Raw genomic sequence first — 21,634 nt, 5'->3', positions numbered from 1 at the left:
GGTCCCGATGGAAGATTTTATTTTAAAACGTCTCCGTGAGTACAAACAGATATAAAACCCCTGAATAAATATCGCCGGTAAAAAAGTGGGGCCAGAAGAGCGCGAGGGCTGCATCCGGCCATCCAGGCGACCGCCCTCCCCACAGTCACGCGAAGAGATACCGCTGGGCGGGGCCGCGTGCCAACCAAATGCCAGCACCCTGGGCCGCTTGGACAGGGCGTGTGGCCAGCAGAGAGTAGGAGAGCGAGGGCCCCGGTCCTGCCGTACTCATGCTTAGGCCGAGAACCCAGTGGCTTCTCATTGACCCCGTAGCTGGGAGGCCCTGAAGCAGTAGGAAATGGGGATGGTTCCTCTTGTTGGATGAGAGGAAGAGGCTTGGCTCACCTCAGCTCGGCATGTGGGGCCTGGAGCGCCATCGTACTGTCACGGGGCGGTGGCGGGCCCATCCGTGGGGGCACGGGAAGGGGGCCGGGGCTGTCTCCCTCCCTCCCCGTTGGGCCCGTCACTGCCGCTCGTTCTGCTCCCTCTGCCCGGCCGCCTCCCGGCTCCTGCAGCAGATGGCCACGGCGCCCACCGTGCCCCCGTCGTCTCGGCTCCTCGCCACGCACACGTCGCCCACCGCATAGGCACCCAGAGTGGGGGACCCGCCCGAGTAGATGTTGCAGCCCGTCAGCGTCCAGCCGTCCTCACAGCCCACGGTCACCTGCGGCGGGGGTGGAGGCGGTGACCCTCTGGGCTGACCCAGTCCCCCATCCCCCCTGCCACGGCTCCTTCCCCACCAAATCCGCCCACGCAACCCCTGACCTCCACACTCACACCCCACACCCCACCCCCGGGCTAGGAAAAGGGACAGGGGAATTGATGTGTCTAGATTTGGGGACTGCTGGTCTCCCTGCCAGATCCACAGGACTCCCTCTTTCCCGCCCTCCTTCTCACCCTGGTGCCATGGGAGGGGAATGGCCAGAGGGAGGAGGGGTCCCCTGCCCCACCTGCGGGCCGGCGGCCGTGTGCTCCTTGACCCGGCACTCCAGGCCCGGGGCGTGGCAACAGGAGGCCCGGACCTCGGCCCCGCTGGGCCCCGCGCAGCCGCTGGGCCCGCCCGTGGGCCTCCACACCAGCCGGGTGGGCACCGCCGACCCCTCGGCCGCACTGCGGGAGCTGCACCCTGCAGAGGCGGGGGCAGATCGAACCCCCATCGTCAGCGGGGCGGTGGCGTGGGTGACTCAGACCCCCACTGTCAAAGGGAGTCAGGGCAGGGGCGGCTCAGATCTCTGTCATCAGCGGGGATGGGGGTGGTCCGGACCCTGGTAGTCGACAGGGGCCAGGGTAGGGGCTGAGTTGGGGTCAGGGAAAGGGGCGGGGCAGGGGCCAGGGTAGGGGTCGGGGCAGGAGGAAGGGCAGGGTAGGGGACTGTATTGGGGAAAGGTCACTACCTGTGAGCACAAAGCCGTTGGCCCCGGGGCAGAGGGCGTGATTCTCATCCCCACGTTGGACGGGGACACCGGGCCGGATGTGGCAGGTGGCCCTGGGACCGAGGCAGCAGCGGCCCACGGCATAAACACCACCGCCACCGAACGTGTTGTGGGCCACGCACTCCGTCCGGTCCCCTGCCACCTGTCAGGGGAAGAGCTGTTGGGCCCCAAAGTCCCCGATGTGGCCACACCCCCTGTCCCCGGGGGTCGCGACCGCCCCCTGGCCCCCAGAGGGCTGCCCCCTCTGCTTCCCTCAGGGCCGGACACGTCCAGTGGCTCAGTGAGGGCCAGGAAATGTGTCCAGACACACATGCACTCTGGCCCACGTCCTGCCTCTGGCTTGGAATGCCCTCCCTCCACAAGTCCGCCAAACTAGCTCTCGCCTTCCCTTCAAAGACCTACTAAGAGCTCACCTCCTCCAGGAGGCCTTCCCAGACTGAGCCCCCCTTTTCCTCTCCTCCTCCTCCCCTCCCCATTGCCCCCTCCCTCTACCCTAACCCCTTCCCCTCCCTACAGCACTTGTTTATATTTGTACATATGTATTTCTCTTTTATTAATGATGTGTATATAGCTATAATTCTATTTACGTTGATGGTATTGACACCTGTCTACTTGTTTCGTTTTGTTGTCTGTCTCCCCCTCCTAGACTGTGAGCCCGTTGTTGGGTAGGGACCGTCTCTGTATGTTGCCGATTTGTACTTCCCAAGCGCTTAGTACAGTGCTCTGCACACAGTAAGCTCTCAATAAATATGAATGAATGAATGAATGAAAGAACATGCACACTTGCAGGCACATGACTAGACATGTGCATTAACAAACATACACGATATGGGCCCGTACATGCTAATACATACGCCCATGTGTGGGCTGGTAGAAAGAGCCTGGCCCGGGAGTCAAGAGGACCTGGGTTCTAATCCCGGCCTTGCCACTTGTCTGCTGTGTGACCTTGGGCAAGTTACTTTTCTTCTCTGTGCCTCTGTTCCCTCATCTGTAAAATGGGGATTCAATTCCTATTTTTCCTCCTACTTAGACTGTGAACCACATGTGGGACCTGATGATCTACCTATCCCAGCTCTTAGTACACTGCTTGGCATATAGTAAGCACCTAACTAAAACCACAATTATTAGACAGACACACATACACACACACACCGAAAAGCAGTGTGGCTTAATGGATAGAGCCCAGGCCCGGGAGTCAGAAGGACCTGGGTTCTAATCCCGGCTCTGCCACTTGGCTGCTGTGTGACCTTGGGCAAGTCACTTCACTTCTCTGTGCCTCAGTTACCTCATCTGTAAAATGGGGATTAAGACTGAACCCCATGTGCATCTAGCTTTAATTCTATTTGTTCTGATGATTGTGACACCTGTTTTGCTTTATTGTCTGTCTCCCCCTTCTAGACTGTGAGCCCGTTGTTGAGTACGGACCGTCTCTATATGTTGCCGACTTGTACTACCCAAGCGTTTGGTACAGTGCTCTGCACACAGTAAGTGCTCAATAAATACGATTGAATGAGCGAATGAATGTGGGACAGGGACTGTGTCCAATCTGATTAACATTATCTACCCCAGTGCACAGATCAGTGCTCGGCACATAGTAAGCCCTTAAGAAGTACCACAATTATTATTATTATTATTGCCCGCATGGCCGCAGACACACCTCCATGTGGTCCCCGCGCCTCTTCCCGCTGATGGAGAAGCTGGAACAGCTGAGCATCTCCTCGCCAGCCCCACAGCGCGCCACTGCCACCGCCGCCCTCGTCGGCCCCGACAGCCCCGACCACACGGTCCGGCAGAACAGCAGCTGCTCCCCTGCCGTGGAGCCGGCCCCGAACCGGGGAGGGGGAGCTGAGCCACCGTCTGCGAGTGTGGGGTCTCGAGGGGTGGGGTGAGGGGTTCCCCTGGCTCCAGGCAGCTGGACGCCTCTGAAGGTTGTCTCCACCCGGCTCAGCCCCCGCCTCGGGCCCCCACCCGGCCCCCAGCTTTGCCTCTGACAGCGGCTCCAGAGCGCTTGGAGAAACTGTGTGCTGGATGCCTTCTTGGACACCTGGCTTCATTGTCAAGGGAGGACCATCCAACCCCCCGACTCTCCCCTCTCCATCCCTGACTCTCCCCCAGTGACCCAGGACAGACCATCCAAACCCCCGACTCTCCCTTCTCCATCCCTGACTCCCTCCCAGTGACCCAGAATGGACCATCCCACACCCGTGACTCTCCCCTCTCCATCCTTGACTCTCCCCTCTCCATCCCTGACTCTCCCCTCTCCATCCCCGACTCTCCCCGGTGAACAAGCACGGACCACAGTGGGAGCTGAAAAGAGAGGAGCAGCCATAGAACGATGGCCTCGAGGAGCCGGCGGGAGGTGGAGCCCTGGCATGAATGCTGTGCCCCCAGCCACTCCTCCCCCGCCACTGTCTAGCAGGTGCCCCTCAGCCCTCACTGGCAGGAGCCGATGAAGCAGGAGATCCGGCCCGCTCGACCCACCAGTGACGCTGCTGATGTCCGGGGGGACCCGGGGCAGCCTGACCTACCCGCTCCGGGCCCGGGCGGCAATCTGGCCACCAGGTTGGGCGTCAGCAGCCTCTGCTCCTCGGGGAACCAGGCCTCGTCCAGGACGTTTCTGGCGGCAAAGTGGAGGATTCGCTGCCGGACTTCGGACGGGGTCAGATTGGGGTCGGCGTCCAGCATCACGGCCACGATCCCTGTGGGGTCAGGTGGGGCGGCGGCGATGGACAGCAGGGTGGGGGGCGGGAGGGGAATGAGGACTCCCCCTCTGAGAGACCCAACCCGAGCTGCCCCTCGGCAAGGGCACTTCGGTGGAGTCGTCACCGCCAGCGACCATGCCGTGCACGAGGCAGCCACCACGACGCATCCCTAAGGTGCCGACCCGGGCGCCAACCCAGCGGGATGGCGGGTCACTGCTCTTCCCAGCTCACCTAATAGCAGTAGTAATGAGATGTATACATATATACTCAGTACAGTGCTCTGCACACAGTAGACGCTCAGAAAATACCACTGAATGAATATAATAATAATGATGTTATTTGTTAAGTGCTTACGATGTGCCAATCAATCAATCAATCAATCAATCGTATTTATTGAGCGCTTACTGTGTGCAGAGGACTGTACTAAGTGCTTGGGAAGTACAAGTTGGCAACATATAGAGACAGTCCCTACCCAACAGTGGGCTCACAGTCTAGAAAGTGGGCTCACAGTCTAGAAGCACTGTTCTAAGCGCTAGGGTAGATACAAGGTAATCAAGTTGTCCCACATGAGGCTCACAGTCTTCAACCCCATTTTACAGAGGCACAGAGAAGTGAAGTGACTTGCCCAAAGTCACACGGCTGAGAAGTGGCGGGGCCGGGATTAGAACCCACAACTTCTGACTCCCAAGCCCGGGCTCTTTCCACTGAGCCATGCTGCTTCTCTATATATACATATAGTATTTGTTACGCTCACTATGTGCCGGGCCCTGTACTGGGGTAGACGCAAGCTAATCAGGTTAGACGCAGTCCATGTCCCACACAGTGCTCGCAGTCTTAATTTCTTTTTACAGATGAGGTAACGGAGGCCCAGAGAACTAAAGTGACTTGCCCAGGGTCACACAGCAGACAAGCGGCAGAGCCAGGATTAGGACACAGGTCCTCCAATGACCAGGCCCAGTCTCTTTCTACTAGGCCATACTGTATTTATTAAACACACACTGTGTCCTGGGGAAGTTCTGGGGAAAATACACAGTTGGGAGAAAGAATGGGGGAAATAGGGCTTCCCACCTGCCTATGGGGATCCCCTCTCCACACCCTCAGGCTCCTCCTCCCCCCGCCCCCTGGACCCTCCCATCGCCACTCACCAGCCACGTGGGCAGCAGCCTGCGATGTCCCGCTCTGGGCAGTGAAGCAGGAGCTGCAGTCGCTAGATGCTGCCACGATGCCATCGCCGGGGGCAAACACGTCCACACAGCGGCCAAAGTTGGTGCCCAGTGTCCCCATGGTGACCGGCTGGTCCTGCGCGTTTGTGGCCCCGACAGTGATGACCTGCGGTCCAAGGGTCAGGGTTAGGGGAGACTGAAGGGCTTGCTGACTGCGGCCAAACAGCCTTCCTCTGGCTGCCCCGACCTGCTCTGTCCGCCCCGCCCTCCCCCAGCTGGCCTGGCTCCTAGGGACCGAATTCAGAGTGGGGCCGGCGGAGGGAGGGGCGCCGCCCGCTGCATTGGCCCTGTCCCCCCTACCTCGGGCTCAGAGGCAGGGGAATAGTTGCAGGCATCATCCCGGTGGTTTCCAGCCGCGGCGATCAGCACAGCCCCCGAGTGCACCAGGCGGCGGCAGGCGGCGTTCAGCGTTGGGCTGAAGCCCCCGGCCAGTGGCAGCAACACCACCGGTGCAGGCAGCGGTGACCCCACGAGCTGCCCCTTCTGGATGAATTCCAGCCCTGCGGACGGAACATGGGGGAACCTGCCAGGGGGTCGGGGGGATCGGGGAGCCCGGGATGACCAAGCATAGGGGACCCGGGGGAACCAAGCACAGAAAGACCTGCTAGGGGGCCGGGGGGACCGAGCCTGGAAGGCCCCGGGAGCTGGGCCCGGGGGCGCCAAGCACAGGGAATCCTTCTAGAGGAGAGGTCCGGGAGGCCGTTGGACAGGGGAGCCGGGGGCCGGTAAACCAGGGGGGTGAGCATGGAGTCTCAGGGGTGGAGCTAAGGTCCTAGGGAATAAATGGCCAGGGGTGAGTCCCCGCTTGCCCTCCACCACTTGTCCCCGACCCTCTGACCGATGGCCTGGCAGAGAAACTGATCCAGGGGCAGAGACAGGGCCACATTCCCTCCGCCTGCTCCTGAGCAGGGGCTCAGGCAACACTACTGCCGATTGTCTACGGGTGACTGTGGCCCTCCGCTCTGCTCTGTGTCCTTCCTCAGCATCGGGGCTGTGCGCAGAACCTGCAGTGTCTCGGGATAAAACCGGTCCCACCGGGCTCCGGGGTTGGGGGCCGGGAGGAGCCTCTGCCACCCCCAGCGGAGGCAGGCACCGCGGCCTCTGGTCGGGCAATCAGGCCTGTGACCCCCTCAAAGCCCCCAGGGTGGGGGTGAGGGCGGAGGAGCCCCCCCCACCCCGTGGCCATGGCCAAACCAACTGGGTTCCGGCCAGTGGAGGCTCCGGCCCGGCCGGATCTGAGGTCCCGGGGCCATTCCTGCCCCGGTGGACCGGCTGGGGAGACGGGGGAGGGGGCTCGGCCCCCTACGCACCGGTGTCGACTCCCGTGCGTGGGTCCGGCTCAGCTGCTCCTCTGGGGGCAACGGGCTCCCGCCCACGGGGCTGGCCGGTCCGGAGGACCAAGCCCGGAGGCAGGTGGCGGCGGCTGGTGGGCCTGACCCCAGAGAGAGACTCCTCTAGTCTAGTCTAGTTCAGATCCCTGCGGCCGCCGGCCCTGCCCCCCCGCCGCAGCGACTCACCGGACAGGACGCCGCTGACCGTCCCCCGGCCCTGACAGTTGAGCACGCGGAGGCCGTGGACCCGGCTGCCCGGGGCGACGCCGGCATCCCTGCCGCTGACCACACCGGCCGTGTGGGTCCCGTGGCCTTCGCACTTGCTGGCCTGGGGGTGGGGGGCGGGTGCCGTTGGGACGGAGGGACCCCAAAATGTCCGGTAGACAACGGGAGGGGTCTCCTTCCACCTTCACCCGACCCCCCTCCCCCAACAAGCCCAGCTTCAGATCATTTCACAGATTCCCACCCCTCCTCTTGCACCTAATGTGGCAGCCCTTCCCCCCAGCTCGTGGTCCCGCCTAAGGAGGGGGAGGGGGAGGGACAGAGAGAGACAGAGAAGCAGAAACAGACAAGGAGATGGGTGAGACAAGGACAGAGACAGTGACAGGAGAGACAGACGTACTTTGTGCTGGCAAGGTAATTAGCACAGTAGGAAATGAGCTAATTAATTAACCTAGTTAGTAAATGGGAAAGTAAGATTTGCCACCCTGGACACAGTGATGCCAAAGTGGCATTTTAACCCCGCTTCTCCCCAATGCGGCCAGACTCTGGGACACACGGGGTGTCCGGGGCCGGGGGACCTGCCTGCCATTGTTAACGGCCACAAGGTCACCCAGGTTCTAGGGAGATGCCCAGTCTGTGGGGAAGGCGAAGCTAGGGGCTCGGGGTTCGGGGGAGCAGAGGTGGGGCCCAGAGGGGTCCGTTGGTCAGGTGGGGTGGGCAGGGGCAGCCTGAGGGGCAGGAAGGGGCAGGTGGGGTCTGCAGGGCAGGTAAGGTCAAGCGGGTCTTCAGGGCAGACAGGAATGGGTAGGTGGGGGTTGGGAGGGGCAGTGTACTCGCCTGCCGGTGGAAGCGAGTCCCGTCTTCGTCAGGAACATGCTGGAAGTCAGTGACAAAGGCTCTGCCGTCCAGCTCCCTGTGGCCGCTCTGGATGCTCGTGTCCAACAGCTGCACGACCACCTGGCTGCCGCGGCCTGGAGAGAGATTAGGGCAGGGGGGAGACTCAGCGAGGGATGGGACCTCCCACAACACAACCCCACCAAGGATAGTGGACAGTGAGGAGGCCCTCCACCATGGCTCCAAGGAGCCCTCTCCTCCGGCCCCTCGCACACACAGATGACCCCCAACAGCCAGGTCAAGGGGCTCCACCGGGGGGCTGAGTCAAAGAACATTCCCGGAGTTGGGTGGGACGACGCGGGCCAGACGGCAGGAGGGACGTACCAGGGGGGATGGTGTCTGGGCCAGGGGCCGGGGCGATCCTGGCCAGATTCCAGGGCCTGCTCTGGGCGAATACCAGCGAGTCCTCCTCGATGATGCGGACGTGGGGCAGCCGCAGGGCCTGCGCAGGGCCAGGAGACGAACCCGGTGGGTGACCTTCTCTCCCTCCCCACTCTCACCGTGTTCCAGCGGCAAGTTCAAGAACTGGCAGACTCCCTGAGGGCTGGGCCCCATGGTCCCCGCTGGTCAGACCAACACCCAGGCTCTGCCTGGGAAACGGGGGACCCGGGCCGGACTCCCCTCCTGGACAGGCCGCAAAGGAGGAGACAAGTCCTGGGAGGAGGAGGCTGCGACCGAGGGACCAGAGGACAGAGGGTAGGTTGCTGACCGCTGCTCAGAGAAATAGGTTCTCGCACAGGAAGCAAGTTTCCTAGGTAGGTGGGACCAGAGTGGGAGGGGGAGAGGGAGGGTGCTCTCCCCACTACAGAAGACACCCTAACTCTCCCCAGTGAACCAGCATGGATTGTCCAACACTGCTGACTCTGCCCCAGAGACCCAACACAAACTAACCAACACCCTTGACTCTCCCCAGTGAGCCAGCACGAACCATCCAACACCTCGGACTCTCCCCCCTCCATCCCTGACTCGTCCCCGGGGACCCAGCCCGGACCACCCAGCACCCCTGACTCTCCCGTGTCCATCTCTGACTGTCACCAGTGATCCGGACCGGCGGGCTCGCGGGCGACACGGCGGCCCCAACACTGACCAGGTCGAGCACGTCGCTGCTCATCTTGACCAGGAAGCCGGGGAAGATGTGCTCGAAGACGTGCAGGATCTTGGTGAGGTAGCCGTGCCTGGCAGCTCGGGCCTGCAGCCGCCGGATGGTTTTCTCCGTCTGAGACGGCTGTGTCCCCTCACTCAGCACCACGACGTAGGTGCCGGGCAGCCTCCACGCATCCTGGCACAGCCGGGGAGACCCGCTCAGACCCCGACGCCCCTCTGCCCCCCTCACCCAGGGGCCACACCTCTAGTTGCCACCCCATTGCAGTTTTTAGAGCCCCTGTCCTGGGGCCCTATCGCCTGCCCCCTGCCAGGGTCCCACCAACCCCTGTGAGCTGCCCAGCAGGTGCCCAGGGTACACTAGTAATGCCTATGCTCGGCACACAACAGGTGCACAATACAGTGCTCTGCACACAGCGGGTGCCCAGGACAGTGCTTTGAACACAGCATGTACCCGAAGCAAGGCTTTGCGCGCAGAAGGTGCCCAGCACAGCACTCTGTCCACAGCAGGCGCCCAGTACGGAGCTCTGAACACAGCTGGCACCCAACAAAGTGTTGGGTAGGGGCGGGTGCTCAGCCTGCAGCATTTTAAGGTGTTGGCAAACACTCTGTGCCCAGGAGACCCTGTAAGGTGTCGGTTCAGCCCGACGGAGGGTCTCTGGAGCCAGGGCAGATGGTCCCCTGGGCAAATGGGATGGGAAGGGAGGAGGGAGTGGGGAAGGAATAATAATTACAGTATTTGTTAAGCGCTTACTATGTGCCAGGCACTGTTCTAAGCACTGGGGCAGATAGAAAATGATCAGGTTGGACACGGTCCCTGTCCCACATAGGGTTCACAGTCTTAATCTCCCTTTGACAGAGAAGGGAACTGAGACACAGGGAAGTGAAACGACTCGCCCAGGCAGAACGGGGATTAGAACCCATGACCTTCTGAGCCCCTTCCTTCCTCTCCCCCTCATCCCCCTCTCCATCCCCCCATCTTACCTCCTTCCCTTCCCCACAGCACCTGTATATATGTATATATGTTTGTACGTATTTGTTACTCTATTTATTTTACTTGTACATATCTATTCTATTTATTTTATTTTGTTAGTATGTTTGGTTTTGTTCTCTGTCACCCCCTTTTAGACTGTGAGCCCACTGTTGGGTAGGGACCGTCTCTATATGTTGCCAACTTGTACTTCCCAAGCGTTTAGTACAGTGCTCTGCACACAGTAAGCGCTCAATAAATACGATTGATGATGACTCCCAGCCCCGTGCTCTACCCATCAGGCCATGCTGCAGACAGTAAAGGGGAGGGAAGAGGGGGGAGAAAGAGGAGGAGGAAAGAGAGAAAGTGGAGAAATGGGCGAAGCAGCTGCACCCGAAGTAAGCAGCATGGTGTAGTGGCTACAGCCCGGGCCCGGGAGTCATGAAAGTCGTGGGTTCTAATCCCGGCTCTGCCACTTGTCTGCTGGGTGACCTTGGGCAAGCCGCTTAACTTCTCTGTGCCTCAGCTCCCTCGGCTGCCTCAGGGAAGCAGCGTGGCTCAGTGGAAAGAGCCCGGGCTTGGGAGTCAGAGGTCATGGGTTCGAATCCCGGCTCCACCACTTGTCAGCTGTGTGACTTTGGGCAAGTCACTTCACGTCTCTGGGCCTCAGTTACCTCATCCGTAAAATGAGGGTGAAGACCGTGAGCCCCACGTGGGACAACCTGATCACCTTATAGCCTCCCCGGCGCTTAGAACAGTGCTTTGCACATAGTAAGCGCTTAACAAACGCCATCATTATTATTCCTCTTCTTGTTAAGATGGGGGTGAAGACTGTGAGCCCCCCGTGGGACAACCTGGTCACCTTATAGCCTCCCCAGCGCGTAGAACAGTGCTTTGCACATAGTAAGCGCTTAACAAACGCCATCATTATTATTCCTCTTCTTGTTAGAATAGGGGTGAAGACTGTGAGCCCCCCGTGGAACAACCTGATCACCTTATAGCCTCCCCAGCGCTTAGAACAGTGCTTTGCACATAGAAAGCGCTTAACAAGTGCCATCATTATTCTTCTTCTTCTTGTTAAAATGGGGGTGAAGACTGTGAGCCCCCCGTGGGACAACCTGATGACCTTATAGCCTCCCCGGCGCTTAGAACAGTGCTATGCACATAGTAAGCGCTTAACAAGTGCCATCATTATTATTCTTCTTGTTGTTAAAATGGGGGTGAAGACTGTGAGCCCCCCGTGGGACAACCTGATCACCTTACAGCCTCCCCAGCGCTTAGAACAGTGCTTTGCACATAGTAAGCTGTTGACAAGTGCCATCATTATTATTATTCTTCTTGTTAAAATGGGGGTGAAGACTGTGAGCACCCCGTGGGACAACCTGATCACCTTGACTCTCCCCCAGCGCTTAGAACAGTGCCTGACGCATAGTAAGCGCTGCACAAATACCATCATTACTGTTATGGGGTCTGTGGCGGTGCCCCCGCCCGCACCCCTCCCCCGGCGGGCCCCCGAGGTCCAGCTGCCCTCCCCGCCCCCGGGGGAGGCGCGGGGGGGTCTTGTCCCCCGCCCCGTCCGGCCCGGTCCGGTCCCCTGCCCACCTGGGCGCAGCGCTGGAAGGGGGCGGCGAGGGGCATCGGCCGGCCGGGCTCCGGGCCGGGCTCCGCCTCCTCCTGCCCGGGCAGCGCCAGGACCAGCGCCTCCAGCTCCCCGTCCTCGTCCGCCTGCGCCCGGGCCCCCGGCCCCCACGGGCCGAGCCACAGCGCTAGCCACACGGCCGCCCACAGCGCCGCCGGGCGCGGGCCCCCGCCGCCCATGCCGTCCCGAAGCCCGGGGGGCCTGGGACAGGGCGGGACGGGACCGGACAGGACAGGAGAGGGAGAGGGAGAGGGAGAGGAGAGGACAGGAGAGGAGAGGACAGGAGAGGAGAGGACAGGAGAGGACAGGAGAGGAGAGGAGAGGACAGGAGAGGAGAGGAGAGGAGAGAGGGGAGAGGAGAGGACAGGAGAGGAGAGGAGAGGACAGGAGAGGAGAGGACAGGAGAGGACAGGAGAGGAGAGGAGAGGGGAGAGGGGAGAGGAGAGGACAGGAGAGGAGAGAGGAGAGGACAGGAGAGGAGAGAGGAGAGGAGAGGAGAGGACAGGACAGGACAGGACAGGACAGGAGAGGGGAGAGGGGAGAGGAGAGGAGAGGAGAGGGGAGAGGAGAGGGGAGAGGGGAGAGGAGAGGAGAGGAGAGGGGAGAGGAGAGGGGAGAGGGGAGAGGAGAGGAGAGGAGAGGGGAGAGGAGAGGGGAGAGGGGAGAGGAGAGGAGAGGAGAGGGGAGAGGAGAGGGGAGAGGGGAGAGGAGAGGACAGGAGAGGGGAGAGGAGAGGACAGGAGAGGAGAGGGGAGAGGAGAGGACAGGAGAGGAGAGGGGAGAGGGGAGAGAAGAGGAGAGGGGAGAGGAGAGAGGAAAGGAGAGGAGAGGAGAGGAGAGGAGAGGAGAGGAGAGGAGAGGAGAGGAGAGGACAGGAGAGGAGAGGAGAGGAGAAGAGAGGAGGGTCTTCGTGTGCCCCGACCGCGCTCTGCCAGCACCCTCTCCGGGCCCTGTCTCGCCAGTCCGGGGTGTGGGCCCGGTCCTTGCCCTCGGCCCGTGGGGGCGGTTCCGGGGGCGGGGGCCCCCCAGTCACGCCATCGCACGATCCAACCCCGGGAACCACCCGGGGTCCCGCCCCCTCCCGCCCCGGCCCGGCCCCGACCTCCTGGGCCGGCCCGGGGACTCGGTGGCCCTCCCACCCCCTTCCCCCAAACCGCCCCTTCTCCCCGGCTCGGCCGGGGGATTGCTGACCCCTTCCGGATCCCGTCGCCTGCCACGGGCGGCGAGACTGCCAGGGATCATAATCATCATCATCGTGGTATTGGTTAAGCGCTTACTACGTGCCAAACGCTGTTTTAAACGCTGGGGGAGTTACAAGGTCATCGGGTTGTCCCAAGTGGGGGTCGCAGTCTTCATCCCCGTTTTACGGACGAAGTAAGTGAGGCACAGAGAATAATAATAATAATAATGGCATTTGTTAAGCGCTTACTATGTGCAAAGCACTGTTCTAAGCGCTGGGGAGGATATAAGGTGATCAGGTTGTCCCACGGGGGGCTCACAGTCTTAATCCCCATTTACAGATGAGGTAACGAAGGCACAGAGAAGTGAAGTGACTTGCCCAGAGTCACACAGCTGACAATTGGTGGAGCAGAAATCAAGTGACTTGCCCAACGTCACACAGGAGACAAGTGGTGGAGGGGGATTAGAACCCAGGTCCCCTCACTCCCAAGCTCGGGCTCTTCGATGATGATGATGATGATGGCGTTTGTTAAGCGCTCACTATGTGCCAAGCACTGTTCTAAGTGCTAGGGTAGTTACAGGGTCATCAGGTTGTCCCACGTGGGGCTCATAGTCTTAATCCCCATTTTACAGATGAGGTCACTGAGGCACAGAGAAGTAAAGTGACTTGCCCAAAGTCACACATCTGACAAGTGGCTGAGCAGGGATCAGAACCCATGACCTCTGACACTCAAGCCCGTGCTCTTTCCACTAAGCTAGGCTGCTTCTCGGCTGAAATAGACACCAGAGACCAAAGGGGTCGGAGGACAGCCAAGGGGCACTGAGGTCTTGGGGGCGGGGGTGCTCTGACAGCCCCCGCCCCTCCCACCCTCTGACCTTCAGCAGAGAAAGGTGGGCGCTGGGAGAGCCAATGGACCAGGCCACTGTCTGTGATCAGACCCTGGGCAGCTCCCGGTCAGCGTCCGGCCAGCTCTGTGGCTCTCGGAGACACAGCACGTCACAGCTCTAGTCCTGGCCTGGAAAACTCCCCATAATAATAATAATAATAATAATATGGTATTTGCTAACTGCTTACTATGTGCCAAGCACTGTTCTAAACACTGGAGTAGATTCAAGGAAATAAGGTTGTCCCATGTGGGGCTCACAGTCTTCATACCCGTTTTACAGCTGAGATAACTGAGGCACAGAGAAGTTAAGTGGCTCGCCCAAGGTCACACAGCAGACAAGTGATGGAGCTGGGATTAGAGCCCACATCCTCTGACTCCTAAGCCCGGGCTCTTTCTATTAGGCTACGCTGCTCCTATACTCCTCTGGTCCATCCTCCCATCTTCCCCCTCTCCTGAGACTCCAAGTCATGCAACATGCTTCTTCCCTGCTGCGGGGGGGGGGCGATTTCTCCCGGCTGGAAGGGCGCTCCCTTCACAGACCCTCCCACTGCCCCCTAAACTAGAAAGTTTCATTATCGCTACTACCCTGTCCGATGGACCTGCCACCATTCATTCATTCACTCAATGGTATTTATTAAGCTCTTACTGTGTGCAGCACACTGTACTAAGCGATTGTGAAAGTACCCTATAACAATCAACAGTGACATTCCCTGCCCACAGCGAGCTCACAATCTAGGGGCAGGTGGGGGTCGGGGGAGACAGACATCAGTACAAATAAATAAAATGACAGATAAATACTTAAGTGCTATGGGACTGGGAGAGGGGGAAAGAGAAAAGGGAGCAAGTCAGGGCGAGGCAGAAGGGAGTGGGAGAACACCACCGGCGGGGAATTGCTCTTCCCCATCCAGCACGAATTGCTATTCCCCATTGGACCTTCCGAGCTGGGTTACTTGAGGGAACCAGTGATGGAGAGGGGAGAGTCGGGGGTGTCCGACAGTCCGTGCTGGGTCACTGAGAGTCGGAGCTGGAGAGGGGAGCGTCAGGGATGATGGATGTCCATGCTGGGTCACTGGGGAGACAGGGATGTTGGTTGGTCCATGCTGGGTCACTGGGGAGAGTCAGGGTTGGAGAGGGGAGAGTCGGGGGGGTTGGAAAGTCCATCTCTGACCATAAGAGCGGGTCTCCGGGGTAGGGGAGGGGGGCGGGTAACCAGCTCACAGTTCCTCTGCGCATCCCATAGGGCCTGTCCAACACAGAGTCCTTCGCTGGCTGGGTCAGCGGTTGACCGAGGACGTGCTGCTGAGGGGCGGGAATCTCTAGCTCCCATAGAGTCCCACACACTGAAAGTCTTTGCAGTTTTGTGTAGGACTTGATCTGGTCTTCCACAGAGAAAGCCACGTGGAGTCTTTTGTTCCCACCCCTCGCTTAACCCCCTAAACGTCCAGTTCCAAATCTGAGTCCCCATCCACCCGGCCGTCCCCATCCCTCAGCCCGTAAAACAAATCCCCGTCCTCCTCCCTGTCTTCCCCTTCCTCCTTCTCCCCACTCCCCAGCTCCTCGGGTCTCCCCTCCTGGGTGGCTGCTGGACCCCCTGCTGGGCCTGGCCCAGGGAGCGGGGCAGGGGGCACGAGGACCTCCTCCTTTGCGTCGATAAGGGCAAAGTCTCCGTAGCGGTCAAGGGTGGGCTGTCCGGGGGGAAGCAGGCCGGCGTGGCTACAGTGGGATTCCAGCGAAGAGAAGACATCCTCGTTGTCCAGGAAGGAGGCCAGAGGGGCACGGGCCTGGGCGGGGGCTGCCCAGCTGTAAGGGCACAGGGAGCCAGTGAGGGGAGGTGGGACCCAGGATGAAGGAGGGGTTCATGGGGGCAGGGAGAGGCCAGGGAAGGAAAGGGCTAGAGAGGGAAAGGGCCCGGGATGTCAGGGCTGAGGGTGAGGAGGCCCATGGGGAAAAGGGCTAGGGGGGGAAGGGTGGCCATAGCTACATCTGCTAGGGTGGAAAGGTTGAGACGGATGCCAGGGGTCACCCACTAAACAGCCCAACACTGAGCCTACTGCCGTGAAGGCTGAAGATCAAAGTTCAAGTGCAATCGAAAAGAAAAGTTCTGGAAATAAGTAGCATTAGAACTTGGGTCAGGGCAAGGCAGGGGTTAGGGTTGGGGGTAGGAGAGTGCCTGGAAGAGCCCCCATCCAGCCTTGCCTCACCCAGCCCATGGGCTGACCCTCAAACTTGGCTAATCGCCCCCCAAATCCCCCCACCCCCAGGCCCCTCATCTTGGCCCAGAGTCCTCCCTGCCCCCAGCCCCCCCCCCCCCCAACCCATGGAGGGGCCAATCTCCCCAGTCCATCACGGAGCCCCTCACCAGTCCTCTGCCGGGCCTTGGCTCGATCTCTTGCTGCCATCCGGGCCCTGGTGGACTTCCACGCTAGCCTGTACGGGTCTCTGGGCACCGCTGCCCCCCAGCTCACACAGGTCCAGCTGGTCAGCCCCTCGGGCCCCCCGGTGCCCTCCGGAGCCCTCAGGCTCCAGCTGGAGGTGGTGGAAGATGACGGGAGGAGGGGCTGGCCTGGCTTCCTCCTCCAGCCAGGTATAGGGTGGCTGGGGCCTGAGGGACACCGAGGCAGGGGAATTCCTGAAGCCGGGGTGGGGTAGGGGTGAGAGGGGTCATCAGCCTTGGGGAGAGGAGGGGGGAGGGGAGGGAAGAATGGAAAATCCAGCCCACTGACAGGAAAGATCTCAGGCAGACCTCAGGGAGAACTTCCAATCCCAAAGGCCTGAAATCCTGGGAGATGTGGGAGGAGGTGGCTGGGGAGTGGGGATGGGGGTGGGGGTCACCAGGGACATTGTGGGTTGGGGGCCCTCACTCGGAGGGGCAAAGTCCAGGGTTTGTTGAGAGCCCAGCGGGCCATTCTGCCTTCCACTGTAGACTGTGAGCTCGGTGTGGTCAGGGAATGCATTTGATGATAATAATAATAATAATGATGGCATTTATTAAGCACTTACTATGTGCAAAGCACTGTTCTAAGCTCTGGGGAGGTTACAAGGTGATCAGGTTGTCCCTTGGGGGGCTCACAGTCTTAATCCCCATTTTACAGATGAGGTAACTGATGTTTGATGTTATACTATAGTCTCCCAAGCACTTATAATGATAATAATAATGATGGCATTTATTAAGCGCTTATTATGTGCAAGGCACTGTTCTAAGTGCTGGTGGGGGACACAAGGTGATCAGGTTGTCCCACGTGGGGCTCACAGTCTTAATCCCCATTTTACAGATGAGGTAACTGAGGCTCAGAGAAGTTAAGTGACTTGCCCAAGGTGCAGTGCTTTGTATACAGTAAGTGCTCAATAAATATGATTATGATTATTATTAGTAATAATAATAATAATAGAGAAGTTTCCTGGGCCCCAGTCCTCCTTCCCCAGCCCCCGCCCCAGCCCCCATCACACCCTCAGCCCATGCAGCCACGTCCCCTCCCTTTCTCTGAGCCCTTTCCACATCCCACCCCCGACCCCACCCTCACACCCTCTCCCTCCCCCGACCCCAGCTAGCCTGAGGGTCCCCAGTAGGTAGGCACCAGCAGACATGCAGGCCTGGCCCACTGCCCCAATCCCTGCCACCCTCACCCCCCCCGGGAGCTGACTCACTTTTTCTCCACGAACCCGGTCTCTGGAGGCCTCGGTAGCTTCTGCGCCAGCAACGCCTCAAAGTCGGAGTCAGCAGGCACAAACGTCACCTGCAAGCCCACGGGGAAGGGGCTGAAGAGGATTGCCCTCTGCCTCCTGCCCACCCACCGCTGCCCCACACCCCCTGCCCACCCACCCTGGGCCCCAGGCAGCTTCCAACAAATAATCTAAACCTGTGGTTCTTCTTTGCCAGATCAGCGTTAGGTTGTTGATCTCTGCTTAGCTCCCCAGAGACACACAGAAAGACAGTGAGAGAGAGGTAGACGGGGACAGAATTAAAGAGGGTGCTAGCAGACAGACAGGCAGATAGACAGAGCCAGGCAGGTAGGCGGGGGACAGAATTTAATAGCGAGTTAGCAGAGACACAGAGACAGACAGAGACAGCAGAGACGAAGGGAAGATGAATTCCCACCACCCCTGGTGCCCCTGACCTCCCCAGCCACTGCATTTCACCCCAAAGCTCCTGTGAGGGGAGGAGAGGATGAGTTCAATCCTCCATCCTGCTCCATCAGCCTCAGGGGACAAGGAAGGAAAAGGCAGCCTGTTGCCTGAACTCTGAACAGCAGGAAAGATTTCATCCAGACCCACGGAAGGACTTCCAAGCCCCAGAAGACCTTAAGAAGTCGTTGATGCCTGGGGAAGGGGGAAGAACGCTGTGGTCTCTGAGTCCTTGAGTGGTCACTTCCAGCTATTCTGATTCTTCCCCTGGCCTGGAATGCCCTCCCTCCACACATCCACCAAACTAGCTCTCTTCTTCCCTTCAAAGCCCTGCTGAGAGCTCACCTCCTCCAGGAGGCCTTCCAAGACTGAGCCCCCTTTTTCCTCTCCTCCTCCCCATCCCCCTCACCTCCTTCCCCTCCCCACAGCACTTGTATATATTTGTACAGATTTATTACTCTATTTATTTTACTTGTACATATTTACTATTCCATTTATTTTGTTAATGATGTGCATATAGCTATAATTCTATTTATTCTGACGATTTTGACACCTGTCTACATGTTTTGTTTTGTTGTCTGTCTTCCCCTTCTAGACTGTGAGCCCATTGTTGGGTAGGGACCATCTCTATATGTTTCCGACTTGTACTTCCCAAGCGCTTAGTACAGTGCTCTGCACACAGTAAGCGCTCAATAAATATGATTGAATGAATGAATGAATGGGACCTGCTGGAAGGCAGTGGAATGCCCCAGGTCACTTCTTCCATAATAATAATAATAATAGTATTTGTTCAACCCTTACTATGTGCCAGGCACTGTACTAAGTGCTGGGGTAGATACAAGATAGGTTGGACACAGTTCATGTCCCACATGGGGCTCACAGTCTTAATCCCCATTTTACAGATGAAGAAACTGAAGTACAGAGAAATGAAGTGATTTGCCCAAGGTCACACAGAAGACAAGCGGTGGACCAGGATTTAGAACTCAGGTCCTCCGATCCTCAGGCCCGCACTCTTGTCACTAGGCCATGCTGCCCACCTCTTCCGTTGCTCCGTCCTACCCACCCCAGGGAGCTTGCCCCCTGCTCCCACCCCAGTACCCAATCTTCCTGCCATCCCATTGCCTGTCACCATGGGGACCGGACACTGCTGAGGGAGAGGTTTGGTTGGGCAGTGGGGGGGAGTGGATTCCATGTTCTCCAGAAAGATTTTGAGCCAGAAGTCAGGTTCCTAGATGGACACCACCATCGTCATCCTCACTGCCATCACCACCACTGTTAATCATTCAATCATTGGCATTTATTGAGCACTTAGTGCACACAGAGCACTATACTAAGTGCTTGGGAGAGTACAGTACAAGAGAGTTTGTAGACACATTTCCTGCCCATCATCCTCCCCGCCACTACCACCACCATCGCAGCAACCATCACCAGCCTATCATCACCACCACCCCCGCTGTCACAGTCACCGTAGTGAGGCAGTGAGAATGAAGCTCCAGGGAGTAGTTCTGGGCAACGACCACCCCTCAACGACTCTCCGTGGTCAGGATGGGGCCCCGGCAAGGTCATGGGGGCTCCCAGGACCTCCCTCCCCGGCTGAGAGTTGCTTCGGGAGGCCGACGGCGGGAAGGGTTGGCTCTTGACCTCTGGTCTCCTTGGATGGGCCAGGGACGGTGGAGGCAGGGGACGAGGCTGAGAGGGACCCGGATCCTCAGGGAGCGAGTCTCCCCGCTGACCCCCGGGCTCCTCTCCGGCCCCCAGCAAGGAGGAGGCTGGGTGGGACGGGGGCCCCGCCTACCTTGGGGTAGCAGCGGCACAGGCTCCAGATGACCCCAATGGCCACCAGGCCGACCCCCACGGCGCAGAAAGTGATGTAGACCTGCGGCCGATCCGTGCTCATGATGAACATGCCCACGGCCACCAAGAACGCGCCCAGCACGATGAGGCCCGGGCGGAAAGATGCATCCTCCGCCATGGCCTCGAGCGGGCCGGGCCGGGGTGACCTCAGACTGGGAGCTGACCGCAGCAGGGATCCGGCTGGAACCCAGGACAGGTCACTCCTCCTCTTCTTCCTCCTCCTCCTCCTCTTTCTCCTCCTCCTTTTCCTTTTCCTCCTCGTCGTCCCCTTCTTCTTTCTTTCCCTGCCTTGGCCGGGCTGGAGGAAGCCGGAGCTCAGCCCGATCCTGACCGGGTCCTGCTGTAGCCGGTTCTTAATGAGGCAGAGCGAGAGTGGGCGCGATCACAGCCCTGCCGACCGACCGACTGACCGACTGGTCCCTCACCTTGCCCCGGGGGGTGGGCCAGAGGACAACAGCAGGTGTGTGTCTGCGTGACTGCGTGCAGGCGTGTGTGTCTGTGTGCTCGTGTTTCTGGATCCCCAGGGGGTGGGGGCATGTATGTGTGTGTGTGTGTGTATGAGACACCCCCATTGCTCCCTCCCACCATGGGGGAGACCTGCGGCCTGGAGGGAGGGAGTGAGAGGGGCAGGTGGATTACGGGGTATCCTGGGTGCCCGGCCTGAGGGCGCTGGGCCAGCGACTGGGCTACGGGGGGGCTGGGCCGGGGGCTGGGCCAGGAAACCTGGGGACGCTGCACAGAGGGGCATGAATTGAGGACTCAGTGTCTGCCCCCACCCTTCCCACCCCCTTGGCTGGGCATTCCTAAGGGAGGGGGGCGGAGGGGTCATTTCAGATTCAAGGTCACATTGGAACTGGGGGCGGGGCCGGGACATGGGCAAGCGGAGGCGGGGAAACTGTCATTCATTCAATCATATTTATTGAGCGCTTACTGTGTTCAGAGCACTGTAGTAAGCACTTGGGAAAGTACTGTACAGCAATAAAGAGAGACAATCCTTGCCCATAAGGAGCTCACGGTCTGGGGGTTGGGGGAAGTCAGACATCAATACAAATAAACAGACATCAATATAAATAAATCAAAATGACAGATACGTACATAAGTGCTGTAGGGTGGAGAGAGGGGGGAAGAGCAAAGGGAGCAAGTCAGGGTGACGGGGAAGGAAGAGGGAGCTGTGTGTAAGCGCTTAGTACAGTGCTCTGCACACAGTAAGTGCTCAATAAATACGATTGATGATGATGATGAGGGAGATGAGGAAAAGTGGGGCTTAGTCTGAGAAGGCTCTTGGAGGAGATGGGCCTTCAGTAAGGCTTTGAAATGGGGGAGAGTGATTTTCTGGTGGATTTGAGGAGGGAGGGGGTTCCAGGCCAGAGGCAGGACATGGGCCAGGAGTCTGTGGCGAGACAGGTGAAATGGAGGCCCAGTGAGAAGGTTAGCGGCACCAGAGAAGCGGAGTGTGCGGGCTCGGTTGTAGAAGGAGGGAAGCAAGGTGAGGTAGGAAGGGGCGAGGTGATGGAGAGCGTTAAACCCAATGATGAGGACACTGTTGGAATAGAAGCTGCCGCTGCATGTCCCAGGAGCAGGTTCGAATCCCACTTTGGCTGCTGGCCCGCCCCACTCTCCCTCCTCCACCCACATGGTCCTAGTCCCGCTCCCCCATGCCATGGGCAACCCCCATCCTGCTTCAAGCTGCTGTACCTGGCCCGGGTCGGGGGAGGATGGGAGGGTTGCCTGAGGTGTCAGTGGACTCAGTCCAACACTCAGCTCACAAGAAGAGCCCAGTACAGCTCCCTGCACATAGTAGGTGCCCAGGATGGACAGCACTTCGCATACCTGGCGTAATGCATACAGCATGAGCTTGGGAGTCAAGAGGTCACGAGTTCTAATCCCGGCTCCGACATTTGTCTGCTGTGTGAGCTTGGGCAAGTCACTTCACTTCTCTGTGTCTCAGTTATCTCATCTGTAAAATGGGGATGAGACTGTGAGCCCCACATGGGATAGGGAATGTGTTCAACCCAATATGCTGGTATCCATCCCAGTG

At 59.3% G+C, this 21,634-nt stretch overlaps 1 protein-coding gene across 1 annotated transcript; it reads right to left on the bottom strand.

The window, feature by feature from the left end:
• Positions 1-240: 240 nt before the first annotated feature.
• PCSK9 (proprotein convertase subtilisin/kexin type 9) lies at positions 241-19,839 on the bottom strand. The gene is made up of 15 exons (XM_038753166.1): positions 19,538-19,839; positions 17,266-17,354; positions 15,980-16,222; positions 15,176-15,420; positions 8,932-9,125; positions 8,169-8,286; positions 7,788-7,921; positions 6,915-7,056; positions 5,698-5,897; positions 5,320-5,503; positions 4,001-4,171; positions 3,130-3,281; positions 1,434-1,614; positions 990-1,165; positions 241-703 (listed from the first exon to the last, which is right to left on the bottom strand). The coding sequence occupies exons 1-15, from the start codon at positions 19,712-19,714 to the stop codon at positions 503-505; spliced, it is 2,607 nt and encodes an 868-aa protein (XP_038609094.1). The 5' UTR covers positions 19,715-19,839; the 3' UTR covers positions 241-502.
• Between the last annotated feature and the right edge of the window lie 1,795 nt (positions 19,840-21,634).

This window comes from Tachyglossus aculeatus, chromosome 10 (assembly GCF_015852505.1).
Source record: "Tachyglossus aculeatus isolate mTacAcu1 chromosome 10, mTacAcu1.pri, whole genome shotgun sequence".
Taxonomy (NCBI): domain Eukaryota; kingdom Metazoa; phylum Chordata; class Mammalia; order Monotremata; family Tachyglossidae; genus Tachyglossus; species Tachyglossus aculeatus.
Note: the sequence above shows the minus strand (reverse complement) of the source record. Positions and strands in the feature narration are given on the sequence as shown.